The 14304-nt window shown below is 38.1% G+C and overlaps 1 protein-coding gene across 1 annotated transcript; it reads left to right on the top strand.

The window, feature by feature from the left end:
• The first annotated feature begins 921 nt into the window (after window positions 1–921).
• On the top strand, window positions 922–11406 carry LOC137294585 (glutamate receptor ionotropic, kainate 2-like). Its single transcript, XM_067825632.1, has 14 exons — window positions 922–997; window positions 1457–1594; window positions 1907–2200; window positions 3059–3240; window positions 3654–3827; window positions 4120–4227; window positions 4903–4927; window positions 6270–6412; window positions 6691–6791; window positions 6995–7082; window positions 9110–9434; window positions 9792–10009; window positions 10438–10706; window positions 10918–11406. The coding sequence occupies exons 1-14, from the start codon at window positions 922–924 to the stop codon at window positions 11225–11227; spliced, it is 2451 nt and encodes an 816-aa protein (XP_067681733.1). The 3' UTR covers window positions 11228–11406.
• The last annotated feature ends 2898 nt before the right edge of the window (window positions 11407–14304 follow it).

Below are 14304 nucleotides of genomic sequence, written 5' to 3'. Positions count from 1 at the left end.
AATGTATTCGCAGTGATCCTATATACGTAGTACCAGCAACAGAATGTCTACAAATATACTGTGGGGAAAAACCTGTCCCAGGGCTCACAAATCACAGAATATACGGGGACGATATTGCAAATATTGACTATTTCTCGTTTCATTTGGCTGGTTAAATCAATATATTCATTCGATACAAATATGTACATGCGAAGACTTAAAAAACTAAAATACACAGTACCTCTATCAGCGCGCTGATGCGAGCCACACAAACACGAATGAATCATTGCCGCATTTTTTTCCTTACTAACTCGATTCATTTACTACACATTAATCGAAAAGGCTCCAATGTGATAGATGTACAGATATGTCGCTTTGACGCTCGTGTTAAGTGTCTTTTACATGTTACAAAAGGAATGATAGTCAGACATTTCAATTTTGGTTCCTATAAATGTCGAAATGATATAACGATAGTGCGACTAATGATTGCTGTTAGGTAAGAGGTAAATACATTATTCAAAGCATAAATGGGCGATTTGCGACAATGTCCCATCTAGGATTCCATAAGTATCTATCTCTAAACCTCCCACTAAACCACGGGTAGATGTGTACATTAACTTCTATTAAACACTTCAGAATTCTTTACTGACACCCAACCCTGTCGTCTTTGGTGATCCCCAAACAGGTGCAAGCAATCTGTAACGCGTGGATAGACATTTCCAGCAACACAGGCATCACTGCGGTGGAGTGCTGAATCAATTCCAAGCACTGCATCTCGGCTAGTATGCTAATGGACGTAAACGGGTGTTTCAGAACAGGTGATGCTTTGCCTTAATCTGGATTAAGGCCTGAAACTGAAGGTCGATTGGTTTAATTGCCCAGACTTAGAGAGGTTGTCAGACCACACCCCTACAGACGGTCTCCAATACAGACGCCTGTATCATGTCGAGGATGTTTACCATGCAGGTGTTGTTCTTGGTGATGTGCATCACGTTGCAAATTCGGACATTGTCTCTTGGTGAGTTCATTATACTACTATATTGCACACATTGTCTCATTGAGTTTTCAGATGTGTTGAAATGGTACAGTGCATTTGCAAATTATATAACAAAATGTAATTGCATGTTTCTCACAAGCCAAGGTACATTCTCACCAACAGACACGTGCATGCATGAAAGAAGGTGCCTATAAATTATCATCCTGCAGTTGTATATTCTCTCTTTATTAAGAACGTGTCTTCCAGTATAAAAACAGTTTTAACAAACTAGTAAAGTATCATTGCAATGATTGTCTCCTTGAAAATATGAAAAACAATAATGCGGTGAATATTGCACATACTGATTATTATAAATGAGTAAGAGAATGCATGTAACATGGATTGGAATGGGTCAATAAATTGCGTGTTTACCGAGTAAAACGATTGTAGATTCTAGTTAGGTTGAATCAAGTAATCAATATTCCTTAAATATGTTAACAGATATTTTGCTGATCACCGAAGCGAATGGAAAATGTCCACATTCCGTTGTGTGTCTAAGAAATGACTCGGTCATTGATCAGCTAAATCTGACCTTTTACTTCGTCTCTGCTCAAGAGCAATTTGCTGCGTCGAAAACAGGTAGTCTTTCTCACTTATATAGATATTCGTGTATCATTTACATGTTTGCCTAAATCTGTCAGATGTTTAGAGGTAAAGGTCGCTAATCTTTGTGTTCATGGAGGTTGTGATGCCTGTTCGACTGGGGGATTACAGGGCGATTTAAGAGACAAATATGACCTGTCTGAGGCATATTTGGTATTTTAGAAATGTCTGATTCCATCTGATCTGTACAGCATATTTCGCTAATGTATTAAATAATGGAGACGTAAAAGTTGATTATATACGCTCTCATGGTGACCTAGTTACAGCCACACTACGTTTGAATTTCAGCGAGATCGGTACATGGAGATGTCGTGATCACGGCATCGTTCTCTTCCTGTCAGCGTCACTTCACTCACACCTCTAGCAGGGAAGACTTCAACATCAGCTTCTGCTCCTGTCCCATGCTCCTCTCAAACCATGCAATATACATTAAGTCAATGTCCAATGTCACAATCATAAAGCAGTCCTACTTTGATGCCCTCGTCAGCCCCGATTCCATGGAAGACGTCATGAGAGGCATCACCTCAATAGTCAACCATGTGAAGTGGAATACGTTCGTTGTTATAACTTCATCTTATGACGGTAGGATATATAACACGCCATATCACTCAAACACCTCTCTAAACATTTCTAAGCAGCAGAACATGAAATAGGAAAAGAGTATTAACTTGCATTTACTAAAGCTAGTTAGGGATAGAATATAGATCTTCAAACATAACATTCAAGAATATATTGTATACGGCAACGGAAAAAACACAAAATAATGGATATTATAGGCAATACAACAGTCAAAGATATTACACTCACGTAAGGATATTATTATGAACAAATTCATGTAAATTAATTTATAGCTAAGATATACTGATCAATCATGAACCATATACCACTGGTGCTAAGTAACGGTTCTACCTCAGGCGACCGACAGTCATACACCCTGGAACACTATTGAAAAGGAACATTCACTTTCTGCATCCATGGGCTAGTCTCTATGGAGTAAACTATGTTGCTAACATTTGATACACTACTCATAATTTATGAAAAAAATGACGTTGTGATTCATCATTGGAAATATTTTATGGGGCTTAAATGACATTTATTCATGTCGTATGGAACTACAACATATCAGGTAAAAACGCCGAAACAGACATGATGCCTATAGTATGTACAGTTTTCAATGAACCATCTGAAGATAGGCTGGCTTTGTTGAACCTAATGACGAATGCAATATACAAGTGTATACAAAAGTATGTAACAGATATAACAGATGAATACATTAATTGTAATGGAATCAGCTTACTAAATTATAATCCATATAATGCTGACTAAATGACACATTTTCATTGCTCTGTTAACAATTACTTTATATCTAATAAAAAATAGTAAAATATCAGCCAAAATGGTTTGTCTCATGAACTATTTTTTATATGTCTTTGTTTGCAGTTTTGACAAAACTGTCTGGAGGTGGACAGGCTTCCATCAAGTTACTTCTATATAAGATAGATGATCCCAACAATCCACTTGAAAGTATTGACCTCGACAGTATTTATGAGCTGCTTCCAGGGAAGGACCTAAACGTTCTTGTGATGTGTCCATCCGACTGTATACAGAAGCTCCTCAAACAGGTAGTGCTTCCAGTTTCAAGGTCAGTTACAATAACAGCTATATTGTTCGTTGCTGGTACCGCTTACTTTGATACCCGCTTATAAGAACATGATTTTACATACTTCATCTACACCAGGGAATACAATAGTTCATGTTTCCCACTATACAGTGTGTTGTACATGTCTTCAAATAACAATCCCTGTCTAAAAATAATTTGAAAGAATGTTTCTATCTGTTGTAGCTAACATTTGAAGATTCACACTTATTTTAAGTAATATATATAGAGTTACCAATGGAGGAAATGTTTTCAAAAATTTTGAATGGCAGAATATAAGGGCGTTGGTATATCTTTATGAAATTCGGTTTATTACTGCACACAGAATTGCTTGGGAAAGACAAGGCTTGTATGATGTGCATAAATATTTATTGTCAGGCTCACATGATCGAGTCAAAAACGTCAGTGGAGAAGTCAACTGGGATTCCTCAATGGCTGGTGGTTCCTTCAATCGGTAGTGTCATAAACATTGCTCACAGCCGCGAGCCATTCAAAACTGATGATGTTGCGTTTCTGGAGTTCATGCCGTGCTCTAGATACTATTTACCACTGGTAAGCAACGGTTAGGCGTCTGTTTATCTTACTGCAAATAAATATTTACCAGTGTAAGGGAATATGTATTAAAGGAACTAGATGTAGTGTGAAATGAATTCGGTTTCAAGAGTAAAAGCTGTATATGTGAGTATTGATCATCGCAGTGTGAATATATATATATTATATCCTCCATGGAAAAGCAAGGATATGACAAATCTCATTGAATTCCAGCATCCTGACTTTATCGGAGCCATGGAAATTAAACAGTGTTTTGATGTACGTGTTATGGTAGCTCCTTTCATATTTGCAGAACCTGGAGATAATCACGAAACATTTGCCAAGCTTAAGGAGATTTAATATCACAGGTCAGGCTGCCGAGACACCAGGATGTGTTCACAAGGTAATGACCATATCTGAAGTTACAGGATCACTCCCATGGGCTTGTGGTCATAGCTATTATATACCGCTGCTAAAGGTAGGGGATAATGGATTTACAAGATTGATAAAGTGCAAATGATGAAGCCAATGAGGATACAGGCGATGAAAAGAAATTGAAGGATAACGTGACTTCATTTATAATTAATTTAGAAATTTTTCATCTGCATGGATATACTTTTTCTCATATGCATTTGCATTGACTTGTGATGTGCAAGCAAAATTTGGAATATCCCCTTCTTTGTTTAATGGTATATCTAGTATTTCAACTAGGTGATACTATCGTATTGAAAACCTAATACAGTAAGCAAGTGATTTAACGAACTCAAGGGACCATCAGTTTTACTCCGTTATTAGCATAGTTCGTTAAAATATAGTTATTTGTATATATTCTTAGATATATGAGTATTTGATATGTGCACTGAATAGCTGGCATCAAGTAATACAGATGAGTTATCTTACATTAGAGTAAAATCTCAATGATCAACTAATAGAGCTGCACTGCATGACTTGTCTCTATTACAAAAAACATCTCTACAGTATCCTGGCATGGTTTGTGCTATATATTGTCAGTTAACGAGCTGGAAAATGATTGAGCCTACTTTCCACGGCTTTATTGTTTGCAACGTCGGTAGGGTCGGTCGCCACCGTTTTGTAGTCATGGATACAGGAGAGATGCCAACGTGACCAAAGCATTAATTCCTAAAGGAAACATCGTTTGTGAATGAAGTAGATTTTTGGTTTCAGGTTAAAATAACTTTGCGGGAGACCAAAGTGGATGGCTACAGAATATCTTCAAATAGACCTAACATGTTTACATTATATTCATATATGATTATTTTGACAGATATGAGTGAGTGAGTGAGTTAGTGAGTTATAATTTAACGTCACATCGGCAATATTTCAGCCATATCGTACATATGTATATATTATAAAACCCGTCTTCAAAGTACGGTAAAACAACTAGAGTATCGAATTTAAATCTAGCATATGAAGTTGAAACTAGCAGCACAATTTGGACAAGACATAATATAAAAATAGGCTAAAGATCATCAACAGCTGAAGGTAGATTACCATACTAGGGATCAAGGGGACTTACAGTACCTTTGCTAGCTGCATGGACCCTGGTTGGATTTTCTCCATCTCCCCAGCCGCTGGCGATTGTAGGAAACTGTAGCTAAAATTTAAATGACAAAAATACTACGTTTAAAAAATTGGTAAGTTTAAATTTGACTTTGAAAGTTTTGGGACTTACGTACCCTCTCAAGGGGGACAATGATTGTACGATACTTTAACGCCCTTTGAGGGTACAGCCACTAACAATCGCAGTTGCTAATTCATACCACCATGTTTAAAATACCAACTTTCTATTTACAAAACATATTATTCAAAATTTACCTAACAATTCTATTTCCTTTAAAAGTCAATGATTAAATGATAATTAACATTAAAAAGATCCTTCATTGTTTTGACATTAAAATATTTCTCCCTTGTGATTTGCACACGAAATTATGCAGTGGTTTATTTGTCTAGTGAGTTAAAAAGTAGTTCATATGTTTATTTAGCACGTTTCCCTAAAAGACATAAGGTTGGAGATTTTTCAGTGAGTCAGGTGTGTCCCATGGCCATATTTGTACAAATCATACAAAATTCTTACATGCCAGAAAGGTTATTTCATTTATAATACAGAGCACTTATGATTACTTATTTTATTAATACATGTCCTTGATTATTTAAAACATCTTTCACAAAATTGGCCTTTAGCACAGACTTCTCATGTGAAATGCTTTCCACCTTCAACAAAATATTTCAGGTAAGTTCAAGAAACTTTAACAAACCTATGTTCGGTTGGTTTTTAACCTTTGTATCTAATTAAGTTTAAGGGTAGGTCCCATCAGATACCAACACAGATATCTGACAACGGTGTAAAACCCTACTTCTTCCCTAATACAACTGTGATATATGATTGTGCCATAAAGTCACATGAACACAATCTTCTTTTGCAGACTGCAGTCATAAATGAAGTTTTAAGCACAGACCCCACTGGAACAAAAGTCGACACCGTAGGCTATATTGAGAGTGACGGGGGAGTGGAAGTTAAGCATCAACTCTATCATGGCAGAAAATATGGACTTCACAACCGAACGTTAATTGTCGGGACGCTGGAGGTCAAATATACTTAATGTATAGAGAGAGTATTTTTGGATAATATTGAAATTAATCGATGAGTTTATGCCGTTCACTTAATACACACTGACATTCTGCTTTACCTTCGTCAAATACGTACTTTCTATCCATGCAATGTACACCATGGAAATGTGTATACCTAAACATTTCCAACTATTAGTGCACCTGAGTTTCTAATGATACGATATCCCATGAGTGACAAACTATCACCTTCATATTGATATGTTTTGGTAAGTTTTACCATCTTATCTTGACACAGTGGGCGCCATACGTGATTAGGAAAGTGGAGAACGGTTTCATCAGGTTCGACGGTCTTTGTATCCAGCTATTGCAGGAATTGGCGAAACAACTCAATTTCAGGCAGGTTTAATGCCTCTTTATAGATATGTGAACATTATAAGCTGTCCACTCGTCATAAACTCACATAGCGGGTGCATCGACCCACGGTGCCCCAAGGGACCAGTGAACAACGGATTTATCTGACCGAACACCTCAGCAGTGTGTGTATTTGTGCGTATGTGTTCCCCAACATAGTTGTGACTTATTGTTTGTGTGTTTGATAGCTACACGCTTGTGGAGCCTGAAGACAGGGAATGGAGTAGGATCCTGAATGGCAGCTGGACGGGGCTGGTGAAGTTACTTACTGATGGGGTATGTTACAGCTACAATGCACAGAATCACTGTAGGCGCAGATAGTGTTTAAGCACTGTATGTTTAGGTTACAGGCCTAAACCCAACCAACAATAAACGGTCATATGCAGAACTGATTAATGTTTTTTATGATGATACAGATTAAACGAAACCAGACGAGGAAAGTTTTTCCAAACTGTGAAAAACCTGCAGTAACAGGAAACTGCAAAAAACACACACAATTTCCTTGTCATCAATAAGTGTTCATTGTTCTGCAGTACCTTGTCCTACATACCGGCAATATAACATGGCCAACAATGATATTTCTACCTATATCTATTTTGAGACGTTAAAGGTACTTTGTCAGTGAGTGAAAATATATTGTCACATCCGCAATATTTCATCCACATCATGATGAGAACAATTAATTATGTACATAGTAATCAATGGTAAACTGTAAAACGTTGTCAATGAAGGATAGGTAAATAACTAGACTGGACTTTAAAACTAGTAAGGAGATCGAAAGCAGTTTATTGATAGATGACAATACAAGGTCAAAACAGGCCATATATTGCCAACAACTGAAGGTGCATCACCATACTAGAGACCACGGGAACTTACACTACATTTGCCTTCTGCATGGACCATAGCTGGTTTAACACCGTCCTTTCAGCCGTTACGAATGTAGGAAATCTAGACATACATTTAAAGACACGCATTCTACGATTAGAAATTTGGATAGTGTTAGTTTACAGTACTTTAACCCCCTTTGAGGATACAACCACTAACAATTTGAGTTACTAATTTAAACTTCCTATTATAAAATTGTTAAGTATTTACAAATCATTTAACAGATCTAATCCTTTTGATTGAAATAATGAAATGAAAACTTCTGTTCGTGATTGGAATTAGATATCCCTTGTGATGGAATATTCATCAGTCAAGAAGAACATGCTTGGATTCTTTCATTACAAGGGATACAAAACGGAGGAACTTCGCCTTTCAATAAATATTCGCGAGTATAATTATTTAGTCTGGCCAATACGACATAGTCGTATGATGACCTCTTCAAATCTGACTAACACCCCAAATAGGTATAACCGACATAGGGGTTTATTGCATGTAATTTAATGATACCTACTTGGGCGTCCCACTTCTACATCAGATCACGGATGTAGGTTTAATGCTAGCTTTGTATCATGGCGTCGCTGATTTGCTGAGTGCTACCATGGAAGCAAAATCGGTCATTGTATTCCCAGAAATGCCAACGTGTCTGGGTAAATATAATTTGAAGTTTACAGAGCGAACAATCAGTGAGAAACTGGACTTTTCCAATTTGTAGGTAAAACCTTTTCATCAGAGGGCATCTTCATGAGCACCTATTGTGCTTTCGTCTTTATGAATCAGAATTTCTGCTCGGGTTGACATATTATAATAATGTATACTGGCCAAGAAATTTAACACATTAAATGGTCAATTCCCTTCTTTTGATTTAACCACCTCAACTGAAAATTAAGGAGACACGCCATATAGCCTCAAGTGCTTTATATTTAGATCTATGCATAAAGATTCATCGTGACAAAAATACTCTCCTCAAGGTTGTATGACTAAACGGATATGTTCAACTTTCCTATAGTTAAGTTCCCTTTCACGTGAAGCAATATTCTAACAGTTCTAGTGTTCGCAGTTGATATTTCACAACTGTTGAAGTACAATCGAGAATGTTCTCTTCAGCAAGAGATTCCCAGATTCAAGGCCTCTGTAAAGCTTTCTGAATATTTTATGGTAGACATGTTAAGGACATTAAAAAAGCTGATGCATAACTAATAAAAAACATTCCGATGCAGTTCCTTAAGATGATTTGTCCTGTACGTTCGTGTTTTTTTTCAGTTGAACAGGCCTTTTCGCGAACTTGTCAACCTTGTATTTGCTTTATCAGATTTATTCATTTTATGAGTGGGCAAGGAGTTTGTGGTATTTCATGACCTGCTGGGATTGACAGATAAACTGACTTGCACGAAGTAACAGAAGTTATTTTGTACTTCCAGGACGCCGATATGATCGTGGCACCGATGGCTATGAGCGAAAGCAGACTCACAGCCATTGATTTCACAGTGCCGTACTTCTATGTCCACTCAGGACTTATCTTCAAGAAACAAGATCCCAACACAAACAAATGGTTGACTCTACTCTCCCTATTCCGTTACGAGGTTCTCGTTTGTATCTTTGTGTCCTTCATCTTCTCCACCGTCATCCTCTTCGTCATAGAAGAAGTGACACCAGTCCGCTCGTGGACGGACGACAGACCTTCGGATATGCTGACTCGATATGGAGATATATTTTGGTATCATTTCGGAGCCCTTATGGCGAACGGTAAATAGGCAGTGTTTAATAACAAAATCCCTAAACTTCCATTAAATTAATTGTTTATAAATATTTCAACAGCAATGATTTTACTGCATCACTTTTCAATATGCTTAGGAACTTTTTATTATGGTTCATTACAGGCATATTCTGTTCCATATAAAAATTGTCAGTACCTAAACCTCCAGTATACTTTTTTGACATTTCTGTTACAGCATATGAAAACATATACAATAGCTTGAGCACCACTTAGAAATCCATGTCGCAAATCGACGGTGTTACTGCATTCTGACTATGTATGAATGACCCTTATGCGTGATCTCTGAAGACGTTATGCCTCCAATCAACCTTTGACCCATATTCCAGGAGGAGCATACCTTCCACAAACAGAGTCCGGACGCACGATGCTCAGCTGTTGGTGGCTCTTCACTGTTATAATGGCGGCCACCTACAGTGGTAACCTCATAGCGTTCCTCACCGACGGACGACAAAAACCACCCTTCTCCAGTCTAGATGAGATGGTGCAACAGGACACGTACAAGTGGGGATTTGTGGGAGGAACAGCACTTGTCCCTCTCTTTCAAGTCAGTACATTAACACTTTGTCTGAATACTGTTTTATTTTGAATATGACTCAGCACAGTAGTGTATGACAATTCCATAAATATAAAAATTTGATGCCAGGGAAGGAAGAAACATCACTCATGACCGTCATCTCGTATGTTCATACAGGCATCCATACACCTCTGCACAGATTATTTTTGTGTCTGGAATAATAGTCATGCGATTGGCTCTTCCAAATTCTTTTCACTGTCAACACAGTTTCGACTCTGAAGGGATGGAATTTGGTTTAAGCCAGAGAAACAGGGAAGGGTAGAGACATAGTTTGAAGTATTCTACAGACGCTTCAATCTATACCTACAAAAAGTACAGACATATGTGATAGATAAAAAACAAGATTTAAATATAATATTCACCGTCAAATAAGAAGGGAAACAATACCATGTTTTCAGGAATCCAACATTTCCGTCTATCACAAGGTATGGCACGGTATAGAGGAGATAATGGCAAACGAACCTGATTGGCTGAGTTTGGATGGAGACGAGCACATGCGCCGAGTTGTCGAGAGCCAGTACGTCTACATGGCAGAGGAGTCCACTTTGGAGATGTGGGACGACCCACGGCGATGTGGTTTACAGATTGTACAGGACAACTTCCAATTCAGCAAATATGCAGTTGGCCTACCAAAACACAGCACATACACACAAATGTTCTCCGAACAGTGAGTTCCGTGTGCTTTGATACTTGTCATTGATATAGCTGAAACTTTCTGAAAGGAATTTTATCTGGGTGAAGGAGTGACTATGATGCTGTCTGTGGCTTCAGCTCCAACGCTTCCACATGCATGATATTAATACAAAACCTCGTTTGCAAATGTATGTACGGAGAATAATAACTTTCTGCTGGTCTAAATATTTGTATTTCTGTTGTAGAATTTTGCGAATATATGAAAGCGGCATCCTGCGCCTGTGGTGGGATCGGTGGAAACCGAAACATCAGTGTCCAACTCCAAGCAGAAAAGCAAAGAGAGTCGACATGTTAACCTTGCAGACCGCCTTCTATGGTGCAAGTGTGGGTGTGGCCATATCATCCTTAATCCTTGTCTGTGAAATATTTCATAAACGGAGATGTAAACAAATACGGCAAAGAAAATGTGTTGAAGAGTGTATTGAAGAAAACACCGTGAAATCTGATTCTTTATCCCCGGAACTATCTCATCCAGACATACCTCCCAGCACCTGACCCAATGAATGCTTAAACCTGTGACGCAATAATATCTGTATAAACTCAATGACATTCGATAGTTATTGTCTCATATTTTGTTTGGTACAGCGAATTCATTCAGATGCAAGCATGTTTGCAGAATTTACTTTGATCACCACATCATGAGAAACACGAACATGGATTTATGTATGGATTGACTCGCCTTTGAATAAACCTTTAGTCATATCAACAGGTGTCAGTTTCATTTTTGGGGAGACCTTCACAGGTCTTCACATGTTTGAGACCTGCACGTTAAGAAAAATTCCAGCTATATCACTGCAGTAGACACAGGAAGATTGCCAGGATATCTTGGCGGCAGTACAGGTGAACGCTATACACTCTAGCCTCTAGACTAGGAGGATGTAGTCGATATGCTGACAGAGGAAAGTGCTTTATCTCTGCATATTTATCCCCCGCAACAACAACGTTGCGGAGATATAGAAACGAGTTTCGTTCGTCCATACGTCCGTCCGCCATATTTTGTCCGAAGCTATATCCGAAACTATTCATGATAGCTCAACCAAACTGCGTCCGATTGTCAAGCATGATCCTCAAATGAGCCCTTTGGGATTGCGTCACCGAGCCTGTGACGCCACGTATTAATACGCAGATATTTGTGACGTCATAGATATGCGAGCACATCTGAGGTTTAGTTTCATGATCTGTGGCAAATGAAATCACTTTTTTTTAAATTTGAAAGTAAGCTTGACATTGTATAATAAATAGGTTATCACACTCGTGTGTTTTGGGATGGTTAATATCCTGCATTGGGAATAAACAAGGCTCGCTAAATGCAATGTTTATTCCCAATGCAGGATATTAACCATCCCAAAGTACACTCGCGTGATAACCTATATCTCCGGAGAAAATGTCCCAAACTTGATACATACGTTTGCCATGTTCAATGTGAACCCCAGGTGTGCCTTTTGGGGAATACACCAATGTGTATTTCATACTTGCGGTTTTCATGACAACAAGTTTTACTGTGACTGAAATTAGTGGCTGTGCTCTTTAGCGACGCAGAACATTATAACCGTTCACTGTGTCTTCACCAAACTTGGCACATAAGTCTGGTGGTGTTTTGGTGCCTTTTGGTAGGTTTGGATTTTTAAATATAAACAATTTTCAGCGTTTCCTTTTCAACAAGTTCGACTACGACTGAATATGGTGGTAGTGTTCCGGAGCATAGCTGTTTTTTTTCAAATGAAGCTCCTCACGCCAGTGTGTGTGTGTGTGTGTTTGTTTGTTTGTTTTACAGAAATTACGTATAATCAGCGAGCGCGCTTGTGCATGTGTGTGAGTGTTTATACTTTGTTTACTATAAATTTCATGCAGAGTACGTACATACCAGAAGGAATAAGCCTGATCGTATGCATACTAAATACACACTGATTCATTGCACACATTTATTGAAATCAGGATGTTGATGTTAACCCTTACGAGTGAGAATGCGGCACGTCATTGTGTACCGTCCCGAGCGTGGCGAGCTAACTGCATGTTAGATGTAGCCTATTTGTATTTTGTATTGTCATCCATAGTTGAAGTATTTACGTATTAATTACTATTTTTTTTTAAATTGAAACCTGTGATACTACCCGTTTTAGTGTCCTTTGCTGGCAAGGTTTCTTTTTCATAATATACCTTTCTTTATTGTAACATTATAACTTGTTTGTAGTCACGATATTGCTGCAATATTGTACACGTGACTTCTTAACTTGCTCCCTCATTTTGTACCAGATACACATTTAGCAACGAGACCCTTCAAAAGGTCTGCCTGCTTAACAGCGCACATATAACAGTTCCCAAGTGAATGAAAACCAAGTCATAGCACAATATCAAAAAGTAGTATTTGCTTCAGAGAACAGTGAAGTAATGAGTGAGTCCGAGTGACACACATGGATGATCGATAGCCTTGTAGAATAAGATGGTAATTATCCCCCCAGTACAACACAGGCACATATACTCACTGGAACTGTAAATTACGGGTGTAGTAAAGGTCTTTGAACGTGATAGTCTACGATGAAAAGTGCTATTTTTATGGTATGATGGTATGTCAAACAATTAATTTGCTTGGCAAAGTGGTGTACCCGTGGAGTGCAAGAAACCTATACTCATTGTCTAGATCTGATATCATTTTCAATGAAATGAACCTAAGGTAGCTTAGTAATTAGCAAGTATTTCATCACAATAATGTAATGTGAAATATGTGTATATTTAATTCTGGACATACATGCATGCATCGACAATTGTTCCAATGATACGATACGCGATACCCATGGATCAGTATCGAAAGATAATTCAATACCGATAACAGACCTGTTCATTTATACCGATTTTCATCAAATATGCTAGTGTTTAAGCATAGCCCATTGGGCGTCGCTTCGGGAGATAAGGGTAGATCGGCGTCCGTAGCGAAGGCATCAAACTTCAAATAACCAACGGCCCTTAACCTACAGATTTTACTCCTTCTTCAAAGCCACATGTATGCACATTAATTTGCTGTTATTTTAAGTTCGATCCCTGAGTATTTCTGCTCTGTCCAAACATCGAAAGTGATTTATTATATTAGTAAAATCTTTGCATTCAAGCAGTAGCTAATAAATACGCGACAGTGCGCAATAGCCATCAATGGTTAATTTTGACATTGTTTCCTTGATTTTATGAGGGCAACAACAAGGTAGTGCCAAAATGTCTCGTCTAGGATTCCATACAGCTCATTAACTCGTACCCTTTGTACATGTCTGATAATCAGAGTCCATGTTGTACGCAAACAGAAGCTCCACATCGATTTACATTAAAACCAATCGCCAATCTTCGTCTGTTTGAGGTTACTTAACAACTTATGGTATAAGTGTCTGCGTGTGTGGAACTAGCATGGTCTCTGATTGTTTGTTTAAATAGCTCATTTAAGGAATGGCTCTGATATTTGTTCACGGATCTCAATAACGACAGAAGTCACAGCCAAATTTGAATATTGATGAAATCACTCCTCATGATGTTAATTTAGCCACGTGCTCTGAGTAATATACGATATTCATCTTCAGACTTCTTCCAGA

This window comes from Haliotis asinina, chromosome 8, assembly GCF_037392515.1.
Source record: "Haliotis asinina isolate JCU_RB_2024 chromosome 8, JCU_Hal_asi_v2, whole genome shotgun sequence".
NCBI classification, from domain to species: domain Eukaryota; kingdom Metazoa; phylum Mollusca; class Gastropoda; order Lepetellida; family Haliotidae; genus Haliotis; species Haliotis asinina.
The sequence above is the reverse complement of the archived record's forward strand: the minus strand, read 5'-3'. Positions and strand labels throughout refer to the sequence as shown.

Excerpts from the sequence above, each read along its gene's own strand:
- LOC137294585 (XM_067825632.1), top strand. The coding sequence starts at position 922 with ATGTCGAGGATGTTTACCATGCAGGTGTTGTTCTTGGTGATGTGCATC. Across the intron at positions 4,928-6,269 it reads GATACAGGAGAGATGCCAAC|TTTTAAGCACAGACCCCACT; the intron begins GTGACCAAAGCA and ends TCATAAATGAAG. Across the intron at positions 6,792-6,994 it reads GCGAAACAACTCAATTTCAG|CTACACGCTTGTGGAGCCTG; the intron begins GCAGGTTTAATG and ends TGTGTTTGATAG.